General features: G+C 39.8%; 1 protein-coding gene across 10 annotated transcripts in view; it reads left to right on the forward strand.

Annotated features, from left to right (window-relative positions):
• The window catches only part of Depdc5 (DEP domain containing 5, GATOR1 subcomplex subunit), a 142,020-nt gene that overhangs the window by 34,805 nt on the left and 79,465 nt on the right, over positions 1 to 27,750 (forward strand). For 5 of the 10 annotated variants that reach the window (XM_004843507.4, XM_087198317.1, XM_004843508.4 and 2 more), the window contains 14 exons: positions 120 to 189; positions 949 to 1,021; positions 3,064 to 3,167; positions 3,811 to 3,885; positions 5,403 to 5,537; positions 6,415 to 6,476; positions 6,602 to 6,675; positions 11,395 to 11,464; positions 13,853 to 13,889; positions 15,740 to 15,860; positions 18,434 to 18,654; positions 21,596 to 21,799; positions 24,575 to 24,710; positions 26,474 to 26,571. In XM_004843507.4, coding sequence (XP_004843564.1) covers positions 120 to 189; positions 949 to 1,021; positions 3,064 to 3,167; positions 3,811 to 3,885; positions 5,403 to 5,537; positions 6,415 to 6,476; positions 6,602 to 6,675; positions 11,395 to 11,464; positions 13,853 to 13,889; positions 15,740 to 15,860; positions 18,434 to 18,654; positions 21,596 to 21,799; positions 24,575 to 24,710; positions 26,474 to 26,571 — 1,480 coding nt within the window. The remainder of the gene's footprint in view (positions 1 to 119; positions 190 to 948; positions 1,022 to 3,063; positions 3,168 to 3,810; positions 3,886 to 5,402; positions 5,538 to 6,414; positions 6,477 to 6,601; positions 6,676 to 11,394; positions 11,465 to 13,852; positions 13,890 to 15,739; positions 15,861 to 18,433; positions 18,655 to 21,595; positions 21,800 to 24,574; positions 24,711 to 26,473; positions 26,572 to 27,750) is intronic. The other 5 variants (XM_087198318.1, XM_004843513.4, XM_087198319.1 and 2 more) reach the window with 2 other exon arrangements.

A 27,750-nucleotide genomic window follows, 5' to 3' on the forward strand; every position in this document is an offset into this window, starting at 1 on the left:
CCAATACTATGTACTGCCACTGAGCCTCCTAGAATTAAGAATATTAATGTGCACTGGACTACTTCATAGTAGAGTAAATGGAATCAACTTGAGCCATCTTTTTCTCTACTCATGCCCAGGAGAAGAATTGTAGTCATGAAGTGACAGTTGTCCTGTTTTCTAGAACTTTCTATGATGCAAAATCTATTGGTGAGTAACTTTCTTTTCTCCTGCACATTTTCTTGGTTTTTTTGCAGGGTTTTTTTTGGGGGGGGGTCGGTACTGGGGATTGAAATCGGTTCCTTGTGCTTGTGCAGCAGGTGGTGAAACCACTGAGCTAAATCCCCAGCCCCAGTTATTTTTTTTAAGAGACAGGGTCTCACTATGTTGTCCAGGCTGGCCCCTAACTCCTGGGCTCAAGCGATCCTTCTATCTTAGCCTCTTTAATAGCTGGAACTGCGGGTGTGCAATGGTCATACCTGGCTTCCTACAGTTATATTTCATTAAGTGACCTCCACTTCCTTCCCCAGCCATTCCTTTTCACCCTGTTTCCCTTCAAACTTTATTTTCCCACCTTATGGAGAAAGGGTAAAATAGAAAGTAGCATAATCTACTAGAAGTGGGCTGGGGATGTAGCTCAGTGGCGCCACACCTCTGTGGCAAGTGCAAGGTCCTGAGTTCAGTCTCTGGTACTGGGAGAAAAAAAAAAGTAGAGATCGTAAGAGGTCTGGTGGGCTGTGATCATCCTAAAACCAACTTAATAGATAAACAATTATCTTTACTTTTTGCAATGCACTTTTTCAGCTCAGAAGAGGCAGCATCAAAACTGCATTTCTTGGGCCTGGGATTTAGCTTAGTGGTTCTGCCACTTGCCTTGCAAGTGGAAGGTCCCGAGTTTGATCCCCGGTACCAAAAAAGAAAACATTTCTTTTTTTAATTTGATCTACGAACTTTTTTTTTAAATTTCAGATGAATTTCCTGAAATAAACCGAGCCTCAATTCGACAGGATCACAAAGGGCAATTCTATGAAGACTTTTACAAGTATGTTTGGGTGCCTCACTTATGGTCGTTTCTTTCCTAATTTAAACCACCTCCCCGCAAAAGAACTTTAAAAAACTAAACTTTTAATTTTGGAATAATTTAGTTGAGATGGCATAGTATAGAGACTTCCTATATACCTTTACCTAGTTTTATCTGATGTTAACATTTCATAACCAAATTACATTTGCCAAAACTAGAATATTAACATTGGAACATTATTATTAACTAAGTTCAGTCTTTTTCTGATCTGATTTCACCAGTTTTTCCACTTATGTACTTTTTTTGTTCTAGGATCCAATCCAGGATACCACAATGTATTTAAACCATCCAGACTTTTTTTCCTTTGGTATCGGGGATCAAACTCAGGACCTTGGGCTTGCAAGGCAGGCGGCGGAGCCACTGAGCTAAATCCCCGACCCCCAGGATGTACTTTTGTTTTGCTCTGCAGAGTTAGTTCTTCCTGTCCCCCTTTACACTTCTTTTTTTTTTTTTTTGTCCCTGGGAATGAACTCAGGATCTCGCACTTGCCAGGCAGGCGCAGTGCCACTGAGCTAAATCCCCGGCCCAATAATTTTATTGTTAAAAAAATTCAATATGCAGCAGAATGAATAAATTTGTAGTTATTATACTGCCGTATTTATTTCATCTGTCTTTTGGCTAAATTTTATTTTAAAGTAAATTAGAAATATTACAACATTTTATCCCTATGCAAAGACAAAAGGCATTTTTTTTATATATAGTCACTATCATTTAACAAAATCAATGATTCTATAACATAACCCAGTTGATACTCAGATTTCCTTAATTGTACCCCCCAAATGACTAGCTGGCTGACTTTCTTTTTTTGTTGTTGTTTTTTGAGATAAGATCTGACTATGTAGTTCAGGCTGGGCTTGAACTCGCTATGTTGCCCAGAGTGGACTTGAGTTCACAGCGATCCTCTTGCCTCACCCTCCTATTGCTGGGAGTACAGAGGTGCACCACTATACTTGGCCATTTTTCTTTTAAAATTTAAATTAACTTTATTGTTACTTTTTGGAATAAGTCATGTAGTTCTAATTATTTTTTTATTTTTTTTTTTTGTACCAGGGATCGAACTTGGGTCCTTGCCCTTGTGCAGCAGGCAACAAAACCACTGAGCCAAATCCCCGGCCCGAAAAATTAATTAATTAATTAATTTATTTTGGTACCAGGGATCGAACTCGGGTCCTTGCGCTTGCGAGACAGGCGGTGTAACCACTGAGCTAAATCCCCAGCCCCTGTAGTTCTAATTTTTAAAGGAACAGAAAGTATAGTGTAAACAAATTCTAATTCATCCTTTTCCCCCAATCTATTTCCCTAACATGGGCATGTTTATTGGATATATATTTAATGCATACAAGTGAATGGTTTTTTTAAAGTTTAATGCATGCTACCTAATTGCAATTCAAGAAGATGAAATTTACATGCCCTGAACAGAACATGAGGATGTTCATGTTTCTTTTTTTCTGGTACTGGAGATTGGGGATCGAACTCGGGACCTTCTGCTTGCAAGGCAGGTGGCAGAACCGCTGAGCTAAATCCCTGGCCCTTTTTTGGGTTTTTTTTTTGGTACCGGGGATCAGTCTCGGGACTTTGCACTTGCAAGGCAGGTGGCGGAACCACTGAGCTAAATCTATGGCCCGGATGTTCATGTTTCTGCCTGACACTGGGCATTGATACAGTTATCAAGGCATTTTTTATTATGTTTTCCTATTTTTAAATTTTTAATTTCTATGACTATTAGACTAGGAAAGTAGCTCAGTAGTAGAGTGTATGCCTATGTGCAAGGCCCTGGTTTGGATCCCTAGCACCATAAAACACAATTTACAGGACTATTACTGTAATCACAATTTTTGTTAATTGGTGTTAAATGCACTTGATGTTTATTACTTATTATTATGTGATAAATTCCTCTAACACTGGTAATCCTGTAGTCCTCTTTTCTTGAAACCTTGTAAGGGACCTGATGTCCTGTATGTAATAGCTGCTGAGTGTCTATTTTATGATAATACTTCTTTTAGAGTGGTGGTGCAGAATGAGCGAAGGGAAGAGTGGACTTCACTCCTTGTAACCATTAAAAAGCTCTTCATCCAGTATCCAGTGTTGGTTCGACTGGAACAGGCAGGTACTGCATCCATGTAATTGAAGGTATGGCAGGGAAAGGAGGTATAGGATGGAGGCTGGAGTGAGAGGAGAGATTCATGCTTATCTGGTTGGGTTTCTTTCTTTGTTTTTTTTTGTTTTTTAGTTTTGTTTTTTGAGACAGGTCTTGCTATGTAGTTCAGGCTGGCCTTGAATTAATAATGTAGCCCAGCTTGGCCTCAAATTTGCAGCAGTCCTCCTGCTTCAGTCTCCCAAGTGCTGGGAATACAGTTATGTGCCATCATGCCTGGCTCGAGTTTCTATTTCCAGTTCAGTCTGTTTATTATGAATACAATAAGCTTGATAATGTACCTAACAGGGTGTGTGTTTTGGGTTCACTGTGGAACCAGATACTTTCTACTTTATATATATATTTTTGTTTGTTTTTGGGGTTTTTTGGTTTTTTGAGACAGGGTTGTGCTTTGTAGTGCAGGCTGGCTTTGAATTCACTATGTAGCCCAGGCTGGCCTCAAACTTGTGGGGATCCTCCTGCTTTATCCTCTGGTGTGCTGGGATTACAAACGTGCACCACCATGCCTAGATAATTTTTGTTGTTGTTGCTATACTTTGTTTTTAAGAGTTTATGTTTCATGAGATATTTTTCCTTCTCGTATCTTTTGCTTCAGAGGGCTTTCCTCAAGGAAACAATTCTACCTCAGCACAAGGAAACTACCTAGAGGCCATCAATTTGTCATTCAATGGTGAGTAAGAATGCTCGCATGGTGAGCTGGCATCTTGCTTACCACATGACCGTGGACTTCTCTTTACTGATGTCCAAGGACTCAGACCTAGTTGATGATGTTCCTGGCTGCCTATTCCCCAGATTCATTCAAAGCAGTAACTTCTGGTTCAGTGGTCTTAATAAGCCACATTTAGCTCTGGGGTCCTCTGCTGGAAAATTAACTTGGTATTTTCATGTTTTTCTTTTTTTTTTTGGTACTGGGGATCAAACTCGGGTCCTTGCACTTGCACATCAGGCAACGAAAGCACTGAGCTGAATCCCCGGCCCTCATATGTTTTTCATTATAAAGAGCTGGAGGGAATCTTAATCAGATTCTTTGTTTTGCTACAAACTGTTCTTATTTTCAACCTTATCCCTCAACTGCTTTTAGGTAATTAAATGATAGGAACATCAACAACAAACTACTTTTAAAAATTACAAAAGTAACTCATGTTCCTAGAATTCAAGTATACAAAGATATATGGGGCTGGGGATGTAGCTTAGTGGTGCTGCCCCTGCCTGAATTTTATATCCTGTACCAAAAAAAGGGCCCCCCCTCAGCCCTCCATCCATGAGTCCTCTTGTAGGAGGAGCCATTGTTAACAGTTTTGTTTGGCTTCTTCTTAAAGTTTATCCTTGCCATTATGTAGTAGCTGGGATACTATTATTTGCCAATAACAGAAAACTACTGAGTTAATTTAAACAAAAAGGGAAGTTTATTGTTAAGGATGCAGGAGCTTAGTAGGGCAGCTAGGAGAAGCCTGAATGTCTTGTTGGAGAAGGTAGGAACCTTGGTGTCTCTGAGAAACATAGTAGTGCAAGTTACTGGAGCCACATTCAGCCCCCCAGCAATACTATCTTTGCTCTTTGTTCAGAATTCCACTTGCCAGTAGAATCTGATAGGCCTAGCCCCAGGTATGTGTCAGTCCAGCCCTGGCCAGTGGTGGAAGTGATGATGTGCTTTTACTTCATTTCTATATATCACCTTCCCATGCATCTGTACCCAGGGATGGGGGAATTCTAGAGCATTGTGTATTTTATTAGCAGCTTTTTTTGGTCATGTTGAATGTTACTGATTTTCCATGGTACAAATTGTGGAAGCCAGAAGTAACTTACTAACTTGGCAAAGTAATTCCGTGTTTCTGGTGCATTCTCTTAAATATTACCTTAAATTAATATTTGATTCTTAGAAGTTTCAATAGACTCATTGGTGAATGATTTAAATTTATAACATTAAATTTGGGTAAGGCTGCACAAGGCAAGTATAGAGCATCAGTGAGGGAGATTATGGTGATAGTGACTCAGTCCTTTGTTCAAGGAGTTGTTAATGTAGAATAGGAAAGACAGATGTACCAATAGCTAGAGTCAGGGGAAAGTATGGCAGTTGCTATGACCAAAATATACACAAAATACTCTGAAAGCACAGATATGCTTATCAGTAGCTGGTTTCTGAAAAGCTGTGTTGCCATGATGGAGGAATTTTTGTTTTGTTTCAAGTGTTTGACAAGCACTACATCAACCGCAACTTTGACCGAACTGGGCAGATGTCTGTGGTGATCACACCTGGGGTGGGTGTCTTTGAAGTGGACCGCTTACTCATGATCTTGACCAAGCAGCGGATGATAGATAACGGTAACAATCCCTGGTTTGTGCTCTATGTCTGTGTGTTCACAGCCTTACCTGCCCTTAGAACTCTGAGATTTCCTGATTTCTTAGATTATGAGGACTTTCACCAGCTCCTCTGTGCGTCAAGAGAGCGGGGGATGTCAGTAGAAGTTGGGTGTTCAAAAGAGTTCCATGGTGGAATCATTTTTGAGAAATGCTGGGTCATCCACAGTTGCAGGTTTTCCTCAGTTTTTAATATGTTAATGTATTGTCTTTATCACTAAAGTGAGTATCTGGTATTCTGTATTTCCAAGCATATTTGACACTAGAGACCCTTATCTGGGGGGACTATTTCAAGGGACCGGTATACCATCAGCCCATCTTGGGGAACATCATCAGCTCATCTAGCCTAATCCTCACTCTATGATGTGCCATGCATCCTCTGCTTGGCCTCATGTATCACCGCCCCCCCCCCCCCTTTTGATTTGTGTTTCACCAGCACTGTAGAATTGGAAAAGTAAAACCTGATTGCCAGTAAGATAGTCCTGTTAAGTAATTTGGATTGTTTTATGTTTTACTGAGATTATAAGGTTCCTCTTACTTCTTGGCCTTGAAACTTGAGTAATGGAACCCTGGTTGTCTTTTTTCACAAGTCATGTCTGTCTGAGTACTCAAAGACTAACTGTGAAACACCAAATAGTGGCAGACATGGTGGGACTCAGTAGCAAGGAAGTAAACAAAATGCATCTATTTACTTCTTTACTGCGTAGGCAACACTGTGAAGTTATAAATTATAGGATGCTAAGTTGATTTTGCCGCATACCAAGTTAAATAATACCATTAATGGATTGGGACGCTTATGTTTGCTGCTTCCCTGTCCCTCAACTCTTTATTGTCTTTTTAGGAATTGGTGTGGACTTGGTGTGCATGGGAGAACAACCATTACATGCTGTTCCGTTGTTCAAGGTAATTAGATTTTGGATTTGCTTCCTAAAGGTATGTTGGAGAATAATTAAACTTAAAATAAATTAGAGCAGTTACACATTCTACTTTGTTTTCTAGCTTATCTGTGTTGGCTTTTTCCCTTCCAGCTACACAATCGGAATGCTCCTCGGGATTCTCGCCTGGGTGATGACTATAATATTCCTCACTGGATAAACCATAGGTGGGTGTAATTTTGGTTAATAGTAGATAGTAAGGGTTTCAAAGGGCTTCCTTGCTATTTTTTTCTTTAAATCTTCTAACCCTGGGTTTGATCCCTAGCAGCACAGAAAAAGAATATGGAAGCTGAAGTTCTAACATTTGCTTAAACTTTCTTTACATGCAAAGCAAGCTAGGTGTAGAGGCAGCACTCTGTCATCCCAGCACTGTGAGAGGCTGAGGCAGGATTGCAAGTTGCAAGTTCAGCCCCAGCCTGGGCTACTCAGTCAGGTCCTGTCTCAAATTGAAAAATAAAAACAGACTTGGGATGTAGCTCAGTGCAAAGGCCCTGGGTTCAAACCATTTAAAAAAAGGCAGTAACATAGGAATTACCTATGGTAACTAAGAAGAAACACAAACTCAGATTTTGAAGGTCTTATTTCTACTACTATTCTCAAGAGATTTTTCTAACTCCCACAGACCTTAGCAGACTGGCTTTGTGCTTGGCTTCCTGTTTATAGCAAAGACCCCCATGCCTTTTCCAAGTGGGACACAGTCTCACTGTTCCTGTTGGTTATAGCTCAGCATGACCTCTCTCTTTCTGCCAATGCCACTGCCTTATTCTGGTCCTCATTAAAAAAAAAAAACTATTATATTAGTCTTATTGATATTTATTTATTTATTTATTTATTTAATTTTTTTGGTACCAGGGATTGAACTCGGGTCCTTGTGCTTATGCAGCAGGCGGCAAAACCACTGAGCTAAATCCCCGGCCCTTATTGATACTTATATTTCTTATCTCTCCCTTCTTTAATCCATCCTCTAGGCCAGGATTTCTCCACCTTGACTGTACTGACATTTTGGACAGATCATTCTTTGTCATTAGGTGACTGTCCTAAGCGTTGTAGGACATTGGGCAGCATCCCTGGCCTCTACTCACTAGATGCCTACACCATGTACCCTCCGTTGTGACAACTGAGAAGATCTGTAGACATTGTCACATGACCCTTGAGTACCATAATCCCCATAATCTCCCTTCCTTGTTGAGAATCACTTCTTTGACCAGTGGTTTTCTTTCTTTCTTTCTTTCTTTCTTTCTTTCTTTCTTTCTTTCTTTCTTTCTTTCTTTCTTTCTTTTTTTTTTTTCTGGTACCAGGAATCAAACTCTGGACCTTGTGATTTTGAGGCAGGCACAGTGCCACTGAGCTAAATCCCCAGCCCTTTCCTTTTTTTAAAAAACAGGATCTTGCTGTGTAAGTCAGGCTGGCCTCTCCTTTTTAAATAGGATCTCGCTGTGTAGTTCAGGCTGGCCTTGAACTCACTAAGTAGACCAGGCTGGCCTCAAACTCATGGTGATCCTCCTGCTTCAGCCTCCCAAGGGGTGGGATTATAGGCATGTACCACCATACCTGGCCTATTTGTTATTGTTGTTAATAGAGTTTAAACCTTGTGCATGCTAGACAAGTACTCTACCTTTGGTACTGTGGATTAAACCCAGGACCTTTTCACTGGGCTACATCCCAGCCTTTAAAAAATTTAAAAAAAAAAAAAAATAAATAAAATAAAGCCAGGGATTTAACTCTGTGGTTTCACTGCCTGCTGCGCAAGTGCAAGGACCCAAGTTTGATCCCTGGTACCAAAAACAAATAAAAAATAAAAATTTTTTTTTAAGCCAGGTGTGATGGCACATGCCTGTGATCCCAGCACTAGGAAGGATGAAGCAGAAGAATTGTTGCAAGTTTGAGGCTGGCCTGGGCTACATAGTGAGTTTAAGGCAAGCCTGAACTATGTTGCAAGACTCTATCTCAAAAAAATCAATCAATCAAAATTTTTATTTTGAGATGAGGTCTCATTAAATCATTAAGTTGCCCACACTGGGCTCAAACTTTTGATTCCCTTGCCTCAGCTTCCCATATTGCTGGGATTATAGGCATGTTCCACCCCTTAAATTTTATTTTGAGGCAAGGTCTCATTTAGCTGCCCAGCCTGCCCTTGAACTTGTGGTCCTCTTGCTTCAGCCTCTCAGGTAGCTGGGATTATAAGTATATACCACTACAGTTGGCCTGTCTTTTTTTTTTTTTTTTTTTTTTGGTACCGGGGATCGAACTTGGGACCTTGCTCTTGTGAGGCAGGTGGCAGCACCACTGAGCTAAATCCCTGGCCTTGTCTTTTTTTTTTTTTTGGTACTGGGGATCAAACTCGGGTCCTTGCACTTGCACAGCAGGTGGCAAAACCACTGAGCTAAATCCCCAGCCCCCTTTTTTTTTTGAAACAGTGCCTCACTAAGCAATCTAAGCTGGCCCCATACTCATGATCCTCCTGCTTCAGGGTTCTAAATGCTAAACTATAGATGTGTGCCCCTATGCTTGGCCTCACAGTCATTTTTTAAAAAAACAAAATCTTACTGCTTTTTCTCTTTTATTGCTCATGCCAACTTGATAGACTTCTTTAGCCTCTTCTCCAGCCACTTGCCTTGTTTCATGTGTGGTGCATCTCATCCTAACTTCTGGGCCTTTCTACCTAGAGATCCTTTTCACCTGCCCTCCCCTTGCAGTTGCCTGTTTGTCCTTCAAGGAACAGTCCCAGAATCTCTCTTCAGTGAATCCTTCCTATACCACCTCAAGAGCCAATACCTGTTTTCTCTTCAGTACTTCCAGTACTTCAGTACTTCCATTCTACCCTACTCTGTGTTGTTGCTCTTAGGCTGTGACTCATGAAGGGCATGCTAGTTGGGTCATGCCTCGAGTTCAGTTGATTTTGTCTTCTATTTAGTTGAAAATTTGTACAGGAGACCAGTTTGAAAACTCATCACAAATGTTGATTTTGGTCTAGTTTATATAGTGTAGGCTATATTCCCATCAGTATAGTGATTTCTGCTAGTTCCCTGAAGTTACTTATAGGTGAAAAACCAGTATATGAGCAAAGAGTAGTTGTTTGGCCAGCTTTCTAAGGATGATGTGGTCACATTATAATAATCCTATTCTGAATATGTCTCTGTCTTGTCAGGGAGCTAGTGAAATCTTGTCTGTGACCACACCAGACCATGTTTTCCCTTCACATATCTGTATGTAGTTGTACTTTCAATGATACAGGATAGAATCATGTGAGAGGCTTCTAAGTCTGAGAATTGGAAGGGCCCAAGCCCTTTTTTTTTGGTACTGGGGATTGAACTCAGGACCTTGAGCTTGCCAGGCAGGCTCAGCGCCACTGAACTACATCTTTTGGGAACAAGCTCACAGAGATGGACAGCTGCTCCCAGGAGGTATTGTTCTCTTCCTGTTAGCAAAGCCTCTTCAGAAGTGAGGAAAGAGTTTCCATTAGAATAAGACCAGAAACCTTACTTAGCATAATCAGATTGTCTTCAATGAGACCTTATTACTCCCAAAGTAGTATTGGCTAATAATAAAAATTAATCCACAAAGCAAATTAATAGGAGTTGCAAACTGGAATGTAGGGGATTTGACAGAGTACAGCTAGAACTGATTTTTGAGGTCCTACAGACCATCCAGTCACATTTTATGCTGGAAAAAAACAAGTTCCAGTGAGGTTAAGTGGCTTGCCTAGGGTTGAACAGGAAGCTTGTGGCAAAGTTGAAGCTATTAGTTTCAACCAATTGAAATCATGATATTAGACTGTCATTCTTTTTTTTTTTTTTGGTACCGGGGATCGAACTCAGGTCCTTGTGCTTGCCCAGCAGGCGGTGAAACCACTGAGCTAAATCCCTGCCCCTATACTGTCATTCTTAAAAATAGCAATTTGGATAGCCAGGTGTGGTGGAGCACATTTGTGATCCCAGCAATTGGGAGGCTAAGGCAGGAGGATTGCCAGGAGTTCGAGGCCAGCCTGGGCTACATAGTAAGTTCAAGGCCAGCTGGAAGTACATATCAAGACCCTTTCTCAAACAAACACAAACAACCCCCCCATAAAAGCAATTTGATATGGTTCGGTTTAATTGAAGCCCATCCTTCTTTTTGATAGCACTTTCATCATTCAGATCCTTGCTAGTGAATGACTGGGAAGAGAGTAGCAGCCTCTAGTTAGTATTGTTTTTGATACCACGTAGGGAGGTCAAATCCTAGGGGTTTATTGGACAGTAGGTGGCATTCTTATGTTCTCGTGTAACTAATATGTCACTAAGATTGCCTCATGGCCCAGTGGTTATCTACTAATACTTCCTCCTTTTAGTTTTTGGTTTTTTGTTACTGTTGTTTGGTTTTTTTTGCTTATAATTAGAGATTTGTTGGAAGGTGGGAATTGGTTAACATTCCAAACCTCATTTACAAGTTAATGATAAATAAAAGAGAATATAGAGAGATTTATATGGAATAGAAAAGATACAGTGTTCATTAACTTATTCATTCAGCCACTCAATTTATGTGAAAAGTATCATGGTATAAATAGACTTAGTCTCTGCCACAAGAAAGAGATTGTTGTCCAGTTAGGAAGTAGGACTAGCACACACATAACAATTCAGGGGAAGAAAAAGAATAGAACAATGGTTCTAAACATTGTTAATAGTTAATTTTTTTTTCCTGGTACCAGGGATCGAACTCATGACCTTGCACTTGCTAGGCAGGCATGGTGCCACTGAACTACATCCCCGGCCCAACATTGTTAATATTTTGTAGTAATCATAAAAGAAGTTAGAATTGGGAAGATCAGTGAAGACCTAAAGACATCCATATTTGGGAGTGTAACTGTGTCTTTAACGTTTAATAACTTTGTTTATGTATTATTTTTACAGTTTCTACACATCTAAAAGCCAACTCTTTTGTAACAGTTTTACTCCACGAATAAAATTGGCAGGCAGGAAGGTAAGTTTTACCAACTCACAAAACCTTCAGAGACTGCCACACACTGGGAGGCTTTATTATGACCTTGAGGTACCTTTACTTCACAGGGTAATGAGTAGAGTTTAAGAAATTTGTCTTAGAACTTTGTGGTTTTTATAATAGATAAAAATATAACAAAGTGGGGATTGGATATGTAGTTCCATGGTAGAATGCCTGCCTAGCATGCATAGGACCCTGAGTTCAATCCCCAGCACCACAGAAACAAAGCAATGCAAACCCCAGACTGTAAGAAATGTCTACTGCCCCTGTAATCCCAGCACTTAGGAGGCTGAGGCAGGAGGATTATGAGTTTGAGGACAACATAGACTACACAGCAAGGCTGTGTCTTAAAAGAAAGGGGGGGATGACAAATAATTCATTTTATTATGATGTGACTTCAGAGTGACGAGAACACTCAGTGGAGACAAGGATACAGATACCTAATATAGCAAAAGGGAAATATAATAAAACAATCACAGTAGAAAACAAATGCAAATTCAGACAAGAGTGGGGATTCTTTTTTCTATTTTGTTTACCAAATAGATTTAAAATATATAAATAACTGACATATATTGGAAAACGCATTGAATTTGGTACCTGAATATCTGGTTGATGTAAGATTTGCAAAGCAGTTCAGCCCTGTGTATCAACGGCAATGTAATTGTTTGTGCTATTTCACTAGGTAATTCCAGTTTTGGGTATGTAGAGTAAGGAAATAATTGAACATATTGTATGCAATAGATTCTGCTCTAACAGTGAGAAGTTGAAAACAATAAAGCATTTACTGAATAAATCATTTAAATACCCAATTGATAGAATATATTTGCAACTAATAAAAATGCCATTTTAAGAACCCAAAAAAATATTTTTGATATAGTGTGATGAGAAAAACAGGCTTTTATATTTGTAGGCCCCACTCTAGAGTGGCCTTGCCCATCTGCCTGTTTGTAGTAGAGCTGAATTCTCTGAGGATTGTCTGATTTGTGGCTGGGTTTCCTCCTTTCCTCTCTTCCCTTCCATTCCCTTCTTTTCCCTCTCCCCTCCCTTCCCTTCCCTCTTTTCTTCTTTCATTCCCGGCCTCCTCCCTTTTTTCTTTCTCTCCTTTCTTCTTTCCTTTTCTCCTTTTCTTTCCTTCTTCCCTTTCTTTCTTCACTCCCCCCTTTCTTTCTACCTACCTGCTTTCCCCTTCCGCTGTAATATTAATCCTAAACTGGGCCATCTCAAGTTATAAGGTGCTGAGAGATGGGATTCTTCCAGAAAGGGTCTTCTTCTTAAGTTTTATACCTTGACACAACCATTCTCAGCAAAGTGGAGCATGGAGGAACTTCTTTGCAGTTTGATTATTTTACTTTATTTTATTTTTATTATTTGGTACCAAGGATCGAACTCAGGACCTTGCACTTGCAAGGCAGGCAGTGGAACCACTGAGCTAAATTCCCAGCCCCTGATAATTTTATTTTTAAAAAATTTTTAAAAATTTTATTTTATCCCATTCCCCCCTGCCTCAAGCCCCCTCAATAATTTTTTTTTTGGTATAGGGGATTGAACTCAGGACCTTGCGCTTGCAAGGCAGGCGGCAGCACCACTGAGCTAAATCCCCGGCCCCCCCTCAATAAATTTAAAAGTAAAAATGATTATTGTTATGGGAGGTTTGAGAGTCCTGGAAAATATTTATTAAAAGAATTTAAAGTGATACCTCTGTCAGTTTTTTTTTCTCCACCTTTGTACTCCATTTTCAGCAAATTGGAATGATCTATGTATGGTGTGCTCAGCTCTGGGCAGGTATAGGCAAACGAGTGATAGTGCTGTGGAGGAGGAAGGACATAAGGTTTGGGTCAAGTGGGACCTAGCTATGGTAAAATACACACGGATCGACCAAGTGGATTGACCAAGTTGTCGATTGAGCAAGAGTCAGAAAATCTGAACTTGGATTTTGCTTCTGCTACCTGCTAATTGTGTAGCTTTGGGCAAGTCCTTTATTCTCTCTATAATTGAATATCTTTATTTATTTACTTATTTTTTTGGTACCGGCAATTGAACTTGGGTCCTTGCACTTGCAAGGCAGGCTGCGGAACCACAGAGCTAAATCCCTGGCCCATAATTGAATATCTTGCCCTGTGAAGTGGAGTTCATGCCTCCACTGGATAGGACTGTTAGAATAAATGAGCTGTGAGGTGGAAGAAAAAGACCTAGCAGGCCATGACACTGTGGCAGGCAGGTGTCAGATATTATCTCTTGATTTTTCATTAGTTACAGGTAGAGTTAAGACATAATCTTTGCCTTGGGAAGCACTTGTGTATATACTGGACATTGTGATGAATTCTATTCTATCAGAGAAGAGAGTGATTAAATATCTATTTATTTTTATAGCCTGCCTCTGAGAAAGCAAAAAATGGCCGTGATACATGTGAGTATATTTTGAGATTTTTAAAAAAAATTTTATTGGTACATTTTAGGTATACAATATAATGACATTTATCATTGGAAATTTGTACCTTTACATAATATATCTTGGTCCTTATGTTTTCCCCATTCCCCTGCCCTCCCTTCAACCCCTCTACCTCTCCCTATTTACAAAGACTTTGTTTCCATTTTTTCCTTTCTCATATTAATTCCATTCCCTTCTTTCCTCTCCCCTACCCCTCCCACTTCCCCTTCCCCCTTGGACCTTTTCTTCCTATTTCACATTATCTCTTATGCCTTTTGATCCTTATTTACACTTTCAGTTTCTCATACCAGAGAAACTATTCAGTATTTACACATGTGTGTCCTATTTATTTCACTTAAGAGTATGGCCTCAATATGCATTCACTTAGCTATAAATGTCTCTAGTTTGTCATTGTTTATGGCTGAGTAGTATTCCATTTTAAAAAAACAACAGATTTTCTTTATCCAGTCTTCAGTTGTTGGGCAATTAGGCTGTTTCCAAGTTTTAGCTATTACAAACTGTGCGGCTGTGAACATGGGTGCACATATGTCACTGTGGTATAATTCTTTTAATTCTTTGGAGAAGATAACCAGGAGGGGAATAGCTGGGTCAAATGTGACCTCTAATCCTAGTTCTTTGAGGAATCTCCATACTGATTTCCACAGTGGTTGCACCAGTCTACACTCCCACCAGCAATGGAGCAGGATTCCTTTTCCCCCCACACCCCCACCAGCATTTGTTATTGGTTGATTTCATGATAGCGGCCATTCTTTCTGGGGTGAGGTGGAATCTCAGCATTGTTTTCATCAGCATCTCTTGAATGACCAGTGATGTTGAACATTTTTTCATATGTTTATTTGCTATTTCTACTTCTTTGTCTGAGAAATGTCTGTTCATTTCAGATGCCTGTTTTTGGATTGGGTCTTTAAATTTGGGAGATCTGATTTTTTTTAGGTTCTTTATGTATTCTAGATGGTAGACCTTTGTCTGAGGAACAGCTGGTAAAAATTTTTTCCCACATTGTGGATTGTCTCTTCATGCTGTTGGTGGTTTCTTTTGCTGTGCAGAAGCATTTTAATAAGAAGAGATCTCACTTGTTGATTTTTTGTGCTGGTTCACGGACAACTGAGGTTTTGTTCATGAAATCTTTTCCTACACCAATGTCTTCAAGAGTTCTACCTAACCTCTCTTCCAGCTGGTTTAGTGTTTCTGTTTTAATATTTAGATCTTTAATCCATTTCAATTTTAGTTTAGTGCATGGTGAGAGATATAGGTCTAGTTTCAATTTTTGGCAAAAAGAAAAAGTCATGACAAGGAGATCTTTTATTACTTTTTTTTTTCTTTTATTACTTTAAAAAGAATAACCTCGCTCCTGGCGGTAGAATTATGTGAGGTCACTTAAAAAGATTCACAGAAAAGCCAGGAGACCTGAGTTCTCATCTGGGAAAGACCCTTTACTCACCTTGTATCTTTGTCTTATTAACTGCTGGTTGTGTGGTAATAAAGTTATGTTTTTTTTTCTTCCATCGGTTAATGGTAGAGATTAGGTAGAAAGTTTTAGAACATTAAACATATACAGATATTTTTTAAGAGAGACTACAGAAGAGTGAAATATTACCAACTCTTGCCTTTATTTAGTACTACACTATTTCTGTGTTACTTTGACAAATAATTCATTAATCTCAACAACCTAATGAATGGTTTATTATTCCATTGTTTTTTTTATTGGTAGATGAATACCTGTTCCATGTAGATTTTGATGACAACCCTCTGAAGACATCTGTTTAAAATGAGTTTGGATGACAATTTGTAATGTTTGTATGTTTCAGCTCTTGGGACTCCAAAAGAATCCGAGAATGCACTTCCCATCCAAGTAGATTATGATGCCTATGATGCTCAAGTGTTCAGGCTGCCTGGCCCATCCCGGGCTCAGCGCCTCGCCACCTGCAGGTTTTCTGCTAGATTCACTTGGGGATGCATATAAAAATCGTTTAGGAAAACCTGAAGTTCAACGGGGACCTTTATGAGACCAACCTTGAAAAAGTTTTAAATTGTCCAGTTGGCCAAAAAGAAGCCATGCTGTGTAGATCATCAGAGATTCTATTTTCAGGCTCTTTGGTTTAGCTATTTCATTTGCCATGAAGTATTGTTTCAAAATAAGGAGAAGATTGCTTCAGGTTTCTTTCCAGCCAAGAGAAGCAATTCATAAATTCCAGAGTCATCGTTTTGCTTGTTAAGCTGGGACTAATACAGATCTTTGGATCCAGAGTTTCTTTTAGGTTTATTATTCCCAGAGGGCAAGAACTTTTCTTTCTTTAATTCTTGCCTTTAAAATTTACTTTGTAGTATTTTGGTCATATCGTAGTTGCTAATTATGAAAGAGTTAGATCTAACAACCTATTTATTTCTGGATCTTGTGTGACAAAACTGTCTCCAAATTAGATATATACTTTATATTATCATCTTGGATTTTATGCTCAGGACTTTCTTCTGTTTGTCTGTCTGTCGGCCTGTCTCTCCCTTTCCCTTTTTCTCTACTTCATAGTGTTGGGAAATGAACCCAGGGGTTCTCTACTACTGAGCTATAATCTTTTAAAAATTTTTAAAATTTTGAGACAAGGGCTCGCTAAGTTGCCCAGGCTGGCCTCAAACTTTTGACACTCATACCTCAGCCTCCTAAGTAGCTGAGATTACAAGTGTTCACCACTATGCCCAGCTACTGCTTAATTCTGTGTAGAATTTTTTTCATGAATGTGTGAACCAGAAGACTAGCTTATTCCCCACCCCCGTTGACCAAGTAATGTGAGCCCATATTCTAGATTTTTTAAATCTGTAAAGCACAACTGATTGGAATGTTGTGTCTCTTGATTTTGTGGGAAATGACCTAATGGGGGACACATAATTATTTTCTGTCTTTTTTCCTTGTCCCGTCCTAACATCTCATCCTGAGAATCTTTAGAACTCAGAGTAAGTGCTGATAGCAGCTCTCCTACATGAGGATGCTGCTTAGAGGCTTATAGGAACTAATTAGGTGTTTTTCTTCTGAGTCTTTATTTTTTTTGTTTAAGATGGATCTTGCTACCAGTTTATTGCCCATGCTGGCCTTGAACTCCTAGACTGAAGCAATCTTCCTGCCTTAGCCTCCTGAGTAGCTGGTTCTGCAGGTTCACGCCACTATGCCTGATTGTATAGACTGTGCATCTTAATAGGTGCACTGTTCATTCTGTGTGGCTCAGCATATATTGGTTCTCAAATACTTACTGTTAAAGTAATGAACACGTGGTTCACACTTGAGATCTATGTTCAGGCTCTGTTTAAGCTCTGATTTAAAAGAAAATCCTTCTAGGGGAAAAGAAACAGCTCTGGTACCAGAAGGGAAGCTGTATTGGTAGGCTGATGCTTTCATTCTGAAGCCCCTTTCCCACTCAGGCTTCTCTCCTTTTGATCCTGCTCCTTGAGATTTTCTCCTTAGGGAGTTTTATATTTTAATAAGAATGTATTGCTTTTAAAAGTTTTATTAAGAAAATAAAATTTTATTAAAGAAATGTTCAAACATGCTCAAGTAGAGAGACTAATGTTATGAACAGTTATCAACATATTGCCAATCTTTTTCATGACTTCTCTCACATTTTACATTTTGGCTAGAATATTTACAAACCCCAGGCATCCTCCTCCCCCACATACATGAACATGCTGGAGTGTTCATTGTTAACGAATGAGTTTTTTGAGCCAGGCACATACTTGTAATCCCAGTTATTTGAGAGGCTGAAGCAGGAAGATCAAAACTTTGAGGCCAGCCTGGCAACTTAGTGAGGGCCTGTCTCAAAATAGAAAAAGGTCTGGAAATGTAGCTCCATGACAGAGTGTCCCTGGGTTCAATCCCTAGTACTGGGGGTGGGGCAGGGAAGGAGACATGGTGAAGATGAAGACGAAGAAGGAGGAGGAGGAGGAGGAGGAAGAAGTTTTTAAAAATATCATCACAGTACAGTTTTTGCTAGTAACAAAATTTCAGTCCATATTCAGATTTTCCAGTTGTCTCAGAAATGTTTTTGCAGTTGGTTTATTTGAATTGGGATCTAAACAAGATTCACACATTGCATTTAGTTATGTCTTTTTTTGATGACTGGAATATTTTCTTCATTTAGTTTATTTTTAATGTTTAATTTTTCTTCTGTTCTTTGAATTTTCTGTAAACTGACAGTTTTCTTTAGAGGTTTAATTGGATTTAGGTTCAATTTGGGGGCCCAGAAAACTTTTCAGGTGACAGTATGCACTTTCTTTTGCATCACATTTTTAGTGATGTGAGATTGATTGATGGAGCCAGACTGTTTGAGAACTGGCAGCCACATCTCCTCATCTCACACCTTTAAGTTAAAGTACCTCTTGCATTATTTTCTGAACTCATAGATCACATTGGAGTTTTCATTATTTGTTTCCTAAGTAGCTTAAGCTGGTAAAGGTTTCAGAGTTTTAAGTAGAGGTAGAACAGAAACCCTCACATGGTGGTAACTTGTGTCTGGCAGGTCTGTGCGAGAGAGGGAGAATTATAGTCGAAAAAGTGCCAGCTCCTGTGATGTCTCATCCAGCCCATCCCTGCCAAGCCGTGTGCTGCCCACTGAAGAAGTGAGGAGCCAAGCTTCTGATGACAGCTCCCTGGGCAAAAGCACTAACATCCTGATGATCCCACACCCCCACTTGCACCAGTATGAAGTCAGCAGCTCCTTGGGCTACACCAGTACTCGAGGTCAGTGCTGATGCACAGGCAGATCAGAGCAGAGCTAGGGATAGCTTCTTTTCTATAGGCAGGGACAGGAGTGGCAGGGAGTGGTCAGGGTGGGGTATGAATTCCAAATCTTAATTATTCCCGTGGCAGTGAAGGTGGTACAAGTCATATTAGATGTTAGGTATGTGTGTATTACACTGTTTTTGTCTGTACCCTTTCTTACCCTATCATTATAACTGTATAATTTTCCATATGTTAACATGGAGCTTTCTGTAGGCCTAGGATGAAAGTGGTTTGCTTATGTGCTTAACATTTCCATTTGTGCCATACTTAAAATAGCCTGTGTCCTATTCAGTCATCCTTCCACATTTGTGGTTTCTGCATCCACTGATTCAACAGACTGTTGTGCTGGGGATTTAGCTCAGTGGTACTGTGCCTGCCTCGCAAATACAAGGTCCTGAGTTTGATCCCCCAATACCAAAAAAAAAAAAAAGATTCAACCAACTTTGGACAAAATATTTAATAAAAAATGTTGAGTCTGTACTATACATGTACAGACTTTTTTCTTGTCAGTTCCTAGCAACATGCACACACGAATACAAAGTGTTATATAAACCTTTTTTGGGGGGTACCAGGGATCGAACTCGGGATCTCGCGCTTGTGAGGCAGGGAGTGGAACCACTGAGCTAAATCCCTAGCCCTACAAAGTGTTATATAAATGGGAAGTGGTCTGTCTGTCTGGATGCTTGGCTGACTGTGTGTGTGTGTGTGTGTATCTATTTATATTTATCTATTTTTCCTGGTTCAAAGCATGAAAAGGAAATCTTTTTTTTTTTTTTTTTTTTGTACTGGGGATCGAACTCGGGTCCTTGCACTTGCTCAGCAGGCAGCGAAACCACTGAGCTAAATCCCCGGATCAAAAGCATGAAAAGGAAATTTTAAGAGATAGGAACAGATATTTAATTATATATATATATAATTCATCTCACATCAATTTAAATTTTCTTTTTTTAATTTTATTGGTACATTTTATTGGTACATTTTAGGTATACAATTCGTTTACATTTATCATTGGGTGCTTGTACCTGAACAGGATGTATCTTAGTTCTTATTTTTTTCCCCATTACCTATGCGCCCTTTCAATTTAAATTTTGAATTCAAAGGAATTTTAATACACTTAAAAATTTTTTTTCCACTTGAAATTTTTATGTGAGCTTTGTCCCACTTTTTGGACATGTTTCTTTGTATAACAGCTACTCTCATTTTACTGATAATATTTCTAGAAAGGTCCATAACAAAGGGTTAATTCAATGTTATAAACCTTTGTTATTCTAAAAGTCAAATGTCCTCTGGGGACATCAGGTTGCTCTTTATTCCAAGTAGCTTTGAAATAGTTTTTGTTTTTTAAAACTATCTGAATAGTAGAATTAATTTCAATATCCTTTAGTAATATTTAACAGTTTATTGAAAAATCCAAAGAACAATTCACTGGAATATTGTATAGCACAATTTATGGGCCCTTAATTTTCTGTTTCTGCTATATTTAAAGTACATACTTTTTTTTAATTTCTATTTTTTTCTTTTTTGGTACCGGGGATCGAACTCGGGTCCTTCTGCTTGCGAGGCAGGTGATGGAACCACTACTAATTCTTTTTTATTTGGTAAATCAGAGCATCACTTCATGAATTTACTGTGAAAAAGCTGTCATGGATCCTTGAATGTTCTTTTCTTGCAAATTAGCTTGAGGGTTGAAATATGACATGTAAGGTTCTCTGCTAGGCAGATATTTTGGCCAAGCATGGCGGCACAAGCCTGTAATTCCAAGCACTTGGGAGAATGGCTGCCAGTTTGAGGCCAGCGCAGGCTACATGGTGAGTTTAAGAGCATACTCTGTCTCAAAAACATCAAACAAGCAACCCAACCAAAAAACCCCAGATTATTTGATGCCACTTTATAGATCTTTTTTTTTTTTTGGTACCGGGGATCAAACTCGGGACCTTGTGCTTGCGAGGCAGGCGGCGGCACCACTGAGCTAAATCCCCAGCCCGATGCCACTTTCTAATCTGGGTGGTTGCTTAATGAACATGGGGTGCAGAGAAGAGGTGTTGGTTGTAGATTCTTTGATTCATTCAGGTTTTGTAGGATTCTGCCTTTATCACCATAATTGCCCATTGGACAGGACAGGTTGAGTCTAAATATCATAACATCTCCTTGGCTGGTTAAGACTGGGTGTATTCCATTTATTTATTATTTTTTTTCCCCAGGATTTTATTTGTTTGTTTAGTGTTTTGAGAGAGTCTTGCTATGTAGTATAGGCTGGTGTTGAACTCATGATCCTCCTCCCTCGGCCTCCCAATTACTGGGATTACAAACATGAGCCACTATACTCACCTTTCCAAAAAATATTTCTTTGGTTTAATATAATAATGTTTCATTGCTTACACATGTCCCAGTATACTGAAGCAATGGGAGAAGGTATTAATCCTCTCAGGCATTCAGGGATCCAGGTACTTTTTATCCTAGGATGTCATAGTCTTCAACATTGGTCTCCAAAGTGGTCATGAAAGAGGAAAAGAGAATGGAGATCATTATGGAGATATTTGTGGTTCAGACCTGGAATTGTGGCATGTCACTTCTACCCATGTTCCATTGACTAACTCACTTGGCTTCATTGCAAAGGGGCACAGAATTCTAGTCTCAGTGTGTCCAAAGGGAAAAATCAAATGGGTTTAGTGAAAGTAATTGAACATGTTTTGTTTCTTTATAGATTAACATTTATATCATTGCTTCTCGGCCTTTTGGCTAAGATCAAGTGTAGATTAACATTTATTCCCTTTTTTCATTCCCTGGTATTTATTATCTCCAAGATTCTTGTTGGCCTTGGCCTATCAGTCTGGCTACCTCTGATTTCATTGTGGCTTTTGTGCTTTATCTTTGTACCTTAACACTATGACTCTTGCAGATGTTCTGGAGAATATGATGGAGCCACCCCAGCGAGACTCTAGTGCACCAGGGAGGTTCCATGTAGGCAGTGCAGAGTCCATGCTACATGTTCGACCTGGTGGATACACACCCCAGCGCGCACTGATTAACCCCTTTGCCCCTTCACGAATGCCGATGAAGCTGACATCTAACAGACGGCGATGGATGCACACTTTTCCTGTGGGTAAGTTGGCTGCCAGGAGAGAGCCTTGGACTATGAGTGCCCAGCCCTGGTCTTCAGCACTAATCAACCATGTGTCCTTGGTTGAGTACCTCTACTTCTCTGAGCCTCTGTGGTTCCACCAGTATAATCATGCCTACTTTGCTTATTTTGGTGGTTTTCATGAGAATCCTTGAAGACACACTTGCCTGCAGGCTTTGTAACTGACAAGCTATATTAATTTAAGAGCTTTTCTTTTTTTTTTTTTACTTGAAAGGGACTATGCTTTACTATCTACCTTCTTTCCTAAGATTTAATTTCCCTCATTCTCATTCATTTTTGTTTGTTTGTTTTGTTTTTGTTTCTTTGTTTGTTTTTTGAGACAGGGAGGGTCTCACTGTGTAGCTCAAGTTGGCCTTGAAGTCACTATGTATAGCCCCAGGCTGGCCTCAAACTCATGGTGATCCTCTTGCCTCAACCTCCCAAGTGCTGAGATTATGGGCGTGCACCACCATGCCCAGCTTTCATTCATTTCTTTTAGCTCTCTCTCTCTCTCTAGATACTGAGGTTATTATTATTATTATTATTTTTGTTAAATTCTTTTATTGGTACATTGTAGGTATACAACACAATTACATTTCTCATTGGGAATTGTACCTTTACATAATGCATCTTGGTTCTTATTTTTTCCCCATTCCTAGCCCTCCCTTCACCCTCTCCACCCTTCCCTATTTACAATGACTTTATTTCCATTTTTTCCATTTCTCAGCATTTGTCCTTTCCTTTCTTTCCTTTCCCCTGCCCCTCCCACTACCCCTACCCCTTTGGACCTTTTCTTCCTATTTTGCATTATTGATTATTCATTCTAATCATTGGTACATTTTAGGGATACAATATAATGACATTCATCATTGGAAATTTGCACCTTTACATAGTCTCTCTTGGTTCTTATTTTTCACCCTTGCCCAGCCCTCCCTTCAACCCCTCCAGTCCCCCCTATTTACAAAGATTTTGTTCCTATTTTTCCATTTTCTCATATTAATCCCATTCCCTTCTATCCTTTCCCCTAGCCCTCCCACTTCCTTCCCCTTTGCCCCTTTTCTTCCTATTTCACATTACCTATTATACATTTAGTCCTTATTTACACTTTCAGTTTCTCACACCAGAGAAACTATTTGGTATTTATACATGTGTGTCCTATTTATTTCACTTAAGAATATCGCCTCAATGTGCATCCATTTAGCTATAAATGTCTCCAGTTTCTCATTTTTTATGGCTGAGTTGAGGTTATTATTTTGGTAATACTAATATTACTTTATCTTCTGTCAGGGTCTGTGATGACTAAAGAAAAGTATTTTTAATTAACTATTTTTGGTAACTTACTCTTTTTGATCTGTAATGTCCTCAGGAAGATGACAATGAGGTTTTATAAAGCTAGAGCTACCATTAAATGTCAGCTTTATGGGCTCTTACTGGCAGGGAAAGAACAGATACATTAAACTCCAGGGTCTGTTTTTTGTTTGTTTATTTGTTTTTAATGGAAACTGTCCTGCTGAATGCCTGAAAATGTTCATTTTCTTCTGTACATGCTTTTACTGTATAAAAGTTAAGTGAGAAATGAACCTGGCTCATTTGGCATAATTGGGAGTCATTCTCAAACCCTTTTAGCCCCCTTATCTTTGTTATAATCATACCACTTGCTTCTTTTTGGTGCCTTTTCATTTTCATTGTTATTCCTACTAGCTCCATTCAAGATCTCTTAGGAGAACTATTGATGTTCCTTTCATGATCTTCAGCTCTTCTTGTTTTTGTGCCTTTCTTCTTCCCACTCTTCATGCACACATTACTACGATAATAGTCTCCAAACACAGTTGAGTTTGTTTTGTCCTCTGCGCATCTGCCCCTGTGATAGCTAAGGCCTTCCTTTGCTAGACTTCCCATTTTCTAGTCTTCTCATTCCCATCTTACAGGCTCTTTTCTTTCTAAACTAATTCAGTGGTTTTCTTCACACTTCTTTTTTGTTTGTTTGTTTTTTTGGTATCAGGGATCGAACTCGGGTCCTTGTGCTTGCACAGCAGGTGGCGAAACCACTGAGCTAAATCCCTGGCCGCTTGTTTTTTGTTTTTTTGATACAGGGTCTCCCTGTGTAGTCCAGGCTGGCCTTGAACTCACAGTGATCTTCCTGCCTCAGCTTCCCAAATGCTGGGATTACAGGGATGCATGCCTGGCTTGCATAACTTCTTGCCTCTTTCTCATTTGGGATTTCACAGATATAATGTCTTTTACCCACATGCCCTCTCCATTAACCTTATTTAACACTTAGCTCTAAAACTAATTTCCAGGAGGCTTGTTTTGGTAGACTTGATTAATTCTGTTCTTTCTTACTCTTTTTACTTAAGTATCTCCTACTTCTTAGAGTCACACTGATTATTTCTTAATAACGGAATCATTTGATGTTTTTGTTTCCTTCTCATTTAGTTTGTATTAGCCTTCCTATCCTTTTATATTTGTCTAGGAGGTCTCTTGGCATGCACGAGACAGAGCCTCCTAAAATACTCTTAAAAGACTGGACAGGATGATAAACATGATGTCACCAGTAGGTTAGGTCCTGGTGGGAGGAGGACGACTCCTCTCTGGGAGCCAGTGTGTCCCTTATATATACGTTTATCTGTGGTGTGCTATTTGTTGCATCTTTCCAACACCTATTTCCCAGTAGCTGGAAAGAAGGAAAATTGCAGTTAAGTGCACAGCACTAGCTGTCAGGTGGGAATGATGCTCAGTGGCTCTTTGTCTGGGTAGGACCATCCGGAGAGGCAATCCAGATCCACCATCAGACCCGACAAAATATGGCAGAGCTTCAGGGCAGCAGGCAGAGGGACCCAACTCATTCCTCTGCAGAGCTATTGGAGTTAGCGTATCATGAAGCAGCTGGAAGGTGAGGATGTGCCCAGGGCTCTGGAAGGTAACCTGAGAACTCTTGCTGGCAACCAAGACATTGTTGAGAACAGACTGATGACAAAATGTCATTTTTATAAGACTTGAACAGACATTTCAAGTCTGCATTTGCAATTTCCCTGGGCAAATTGCAAAGCAGATAGCCTGACATTTGTGCCTGTGGTATTGCTTAGACCTTGCTTTAGGTTTACGGTTTTTTTCTTTTGAAGTGGTTGGGAGCAAACCAAGGGCCTTATACATATTAGGCAAACAGTCTACCACTGAGCTATATCCCTAGCCCTTTAGGTTTTCTTTTTAATTTAAGAATAATTCTTAGATTAATCTTTAAAAAATTTTTTTAATAGCCCAACATTTATTGGTACATTTTAGGCATATATAATGATAACACTCATTGTAGCTTAGCCCTTTAGGTTTATCTTGAGGTTATACTTTGTAAACTTCAAGTAGGTTTTTTCCAAACCTTAGCTAGGGATGAAAATGAAAGAAAAGACATTGAGTTTGGGTTGCTGAGACAGGTGACCCATACTGTTGGTTTGGGTAGCCTCTTTAGTAGACTTTCTTTTCTGATTTTTGAGACAGGTCTTGCTTTGTAGTGTAGGCTGGCCTTAAACTTAGGGCAGTCCTCCTGCCTCAGCCTCCCGAGAGCTGGGATTACAGGCCCCACGACTTTTGTTATTGAGAAACTCCACTGTTCGTTTTTTGTTTTCTGATTGATTGATTGATAGATTTATTTATTTATTTTTGAGATGGGGTCTCAGTGTATAGTTCAGGCTGGGCCTGAACTCACTATGTAGCCCAGGCTGGCCTTGAATTTTCAGTCATCCTCCTGCTTCAGCCTCTGGAGTGCTGGGATTACAGGTTTATATCACCAAGCTCAACACACTATTGGGTTTAGAATAAAATAAGTTAATGCTAAATGCAGTGGAAATCAAAGCTTGTGCTAATGGAAACAATTGTTTTTGACCCAAACCTCTGAATGTATTACATGGTATCTAAAGAGGGTCAGCATAGAACCAAGTATGGTGGTGCACACCTGTAATCCCACACTCTGGAAGGCTGAGGAAGGAGGACTGCAAGTTTGAAGCCAGCTGGGCATCTTACATGACTTTGTGAAACTGTGTCTCAAAATACAAAATAAAAAGGGCTGAGGATGTAGCTCAGTGCAAAGGCCCTGGGTTCAATACCCAGTACTGCAAAAGGTGGCAGAGGTGGGGGTAGAGGAAGATGGTCAATGTAGGAAAAAAGTGAGAAAGTGAGTTAAGACTTGACAAATTCAAACCTGGCTTATACCTAGGTTCACTGTTCCTGAATTGCTTTAGGAAATGTTTTGCAAAGAGCAAACTTTGATCCCTCTCGTCAAAGTAATCTTGTCATCCTGTGGGGTGGGTGAGGGCTCTGGGCAAGGCATGGTCCTCTTTACCAGATTAACTGTGGTACATCTATATACACACTTCACTTCCATCTTTCTTAGTAAGGGAAGGCATAAGTCAGGAAGAGCAGGTGGTCCAGCATGTCACTGAGAAAGCATTCGGGTGCCAGCAGGAGGCCAGAGTTGGCATACATTGAAGTACTACTGCCTGATGTCTTGAGATATGGATCCCAAGGGTTAACAGCCTGTGTGGCTGAATATTCAGGTCTGTTCTTCACAAGATCCCCTTCCCCTCCCCAAACCAGTGCAAACTAAGCAGGAAAAAGAGATGATGATCTGCATTAAGCCCCGTGGCTGGGCTCTGTTCTCTGCAGGCACAGTACTTCTCGCCAGCCAGGTGACGGCATGTCCTTCTTGAACTTCAGTGGAACAGAAGAGCTTTCTGCCAGCCTGCTTAGCAACAGTTGTGCAGGTAATTCATCTGAGAGGTAATAGAGTTGGGACATTCAGAGCAGGCTCACATCTAGAAGGCCAGAAAAGTAGGCTCATGTCTTTTTCAGGACCATTTCAGCCAAATTTTGGGTGACCTATTTAGCAACAGTGCTGTATAATGCATGGAATTATAGATGGTCTGCACATTACATTTTTAGCTGAGAACATGTTGGCCCAGCCACATTTATCATTGTTCTGTCAGGGAGTCATGATTGAGGGCTACTAGGTGTTGTGGGCACCAGAGACAGAGCTGGACAGTCTCTGCTCCAGAGGTACTTTCACTTATTGGGGACAGGGAGCAAACCCACCCTCATCAGAGCAGTCAGCAGAGACCCAGAGGGGGATAATGTGGTTCCAGTTATAAGATCAGAAAAGAAAAGTAAAAAGTGAGCATGCATCTCAGGATTGAAAAATTGAATTTGGTTGGATAGAGTTAGAAAGATTCCAAGTGCAGGTGGTGGGTGAGTGGAATATGAAATAAACTTAGTTTCTTTCTGGAAGCACTTTTATATCTATTATCTGATCATCCTCGTAGGGCATAAGCTACTAAATGTATTTTTTAATCAAGCCACATAATGCCTTGAGATGTAGAAATATTAAACTAATCTCTCATAGCAGTAGCCAGGTATCCTGACGCAGACTACTGTTTTTGTTTAACCACTATATTCAGAGCACCTCTTAAGAGTGTAAGGGAACGTGAATTTGAATAGGTGGAGGCAGTTTATGTAGAGCCTCAGAAGTGTGATCGAAAAATAGTGAATATTTAAGTTTTAAAAATATTACACTAAAAGACATGTGGACATGAATTTCCTCTGAAAATACTCCCCCTCACTTCAGTTACACTTATCCCATCATTCTTCACTTTCTGAAGCAGTTCTGGAAGTCCTCCTTCATGTCTGTAGTTGCACTGTTGTGGCTGCCTTGATATTCTGAATCAGTTCAAAACATTTACCTTTCATGGTCATTTTGACTTTGGGGAAGGGCCAACAGTTTCATGATGTCAGATCCAGTGAATAAGGTAAATGAGGGCACACTGTCATGTTTTTGCAAGCATACCTTTCCATTAGATGGCACTCAGCAGTGTCATTCACTGTATTTTTTATCATACCTTATAAATATATGAAAGAGGACTTTTAGGACTGCTTCAGAAAGTGACAAG

This window comes from Heterocephalus glaber, unplaced genomic scaffold (assembly GCF_053883595.1).
Source record: "Heterocephalus glaber isolate CG9 unplaced genomic scaffold, H.glaber_assembly_v1.0 deba00001687, whole genome shotgun sequence".
Taxonomy (NCBI): domain Eukaryota; kingdom Metazoa; phylum Chordata; class Mammalia; order Rodentia; family Bathyergidae; genus Heterocephalus; species Heterocephalus glaber.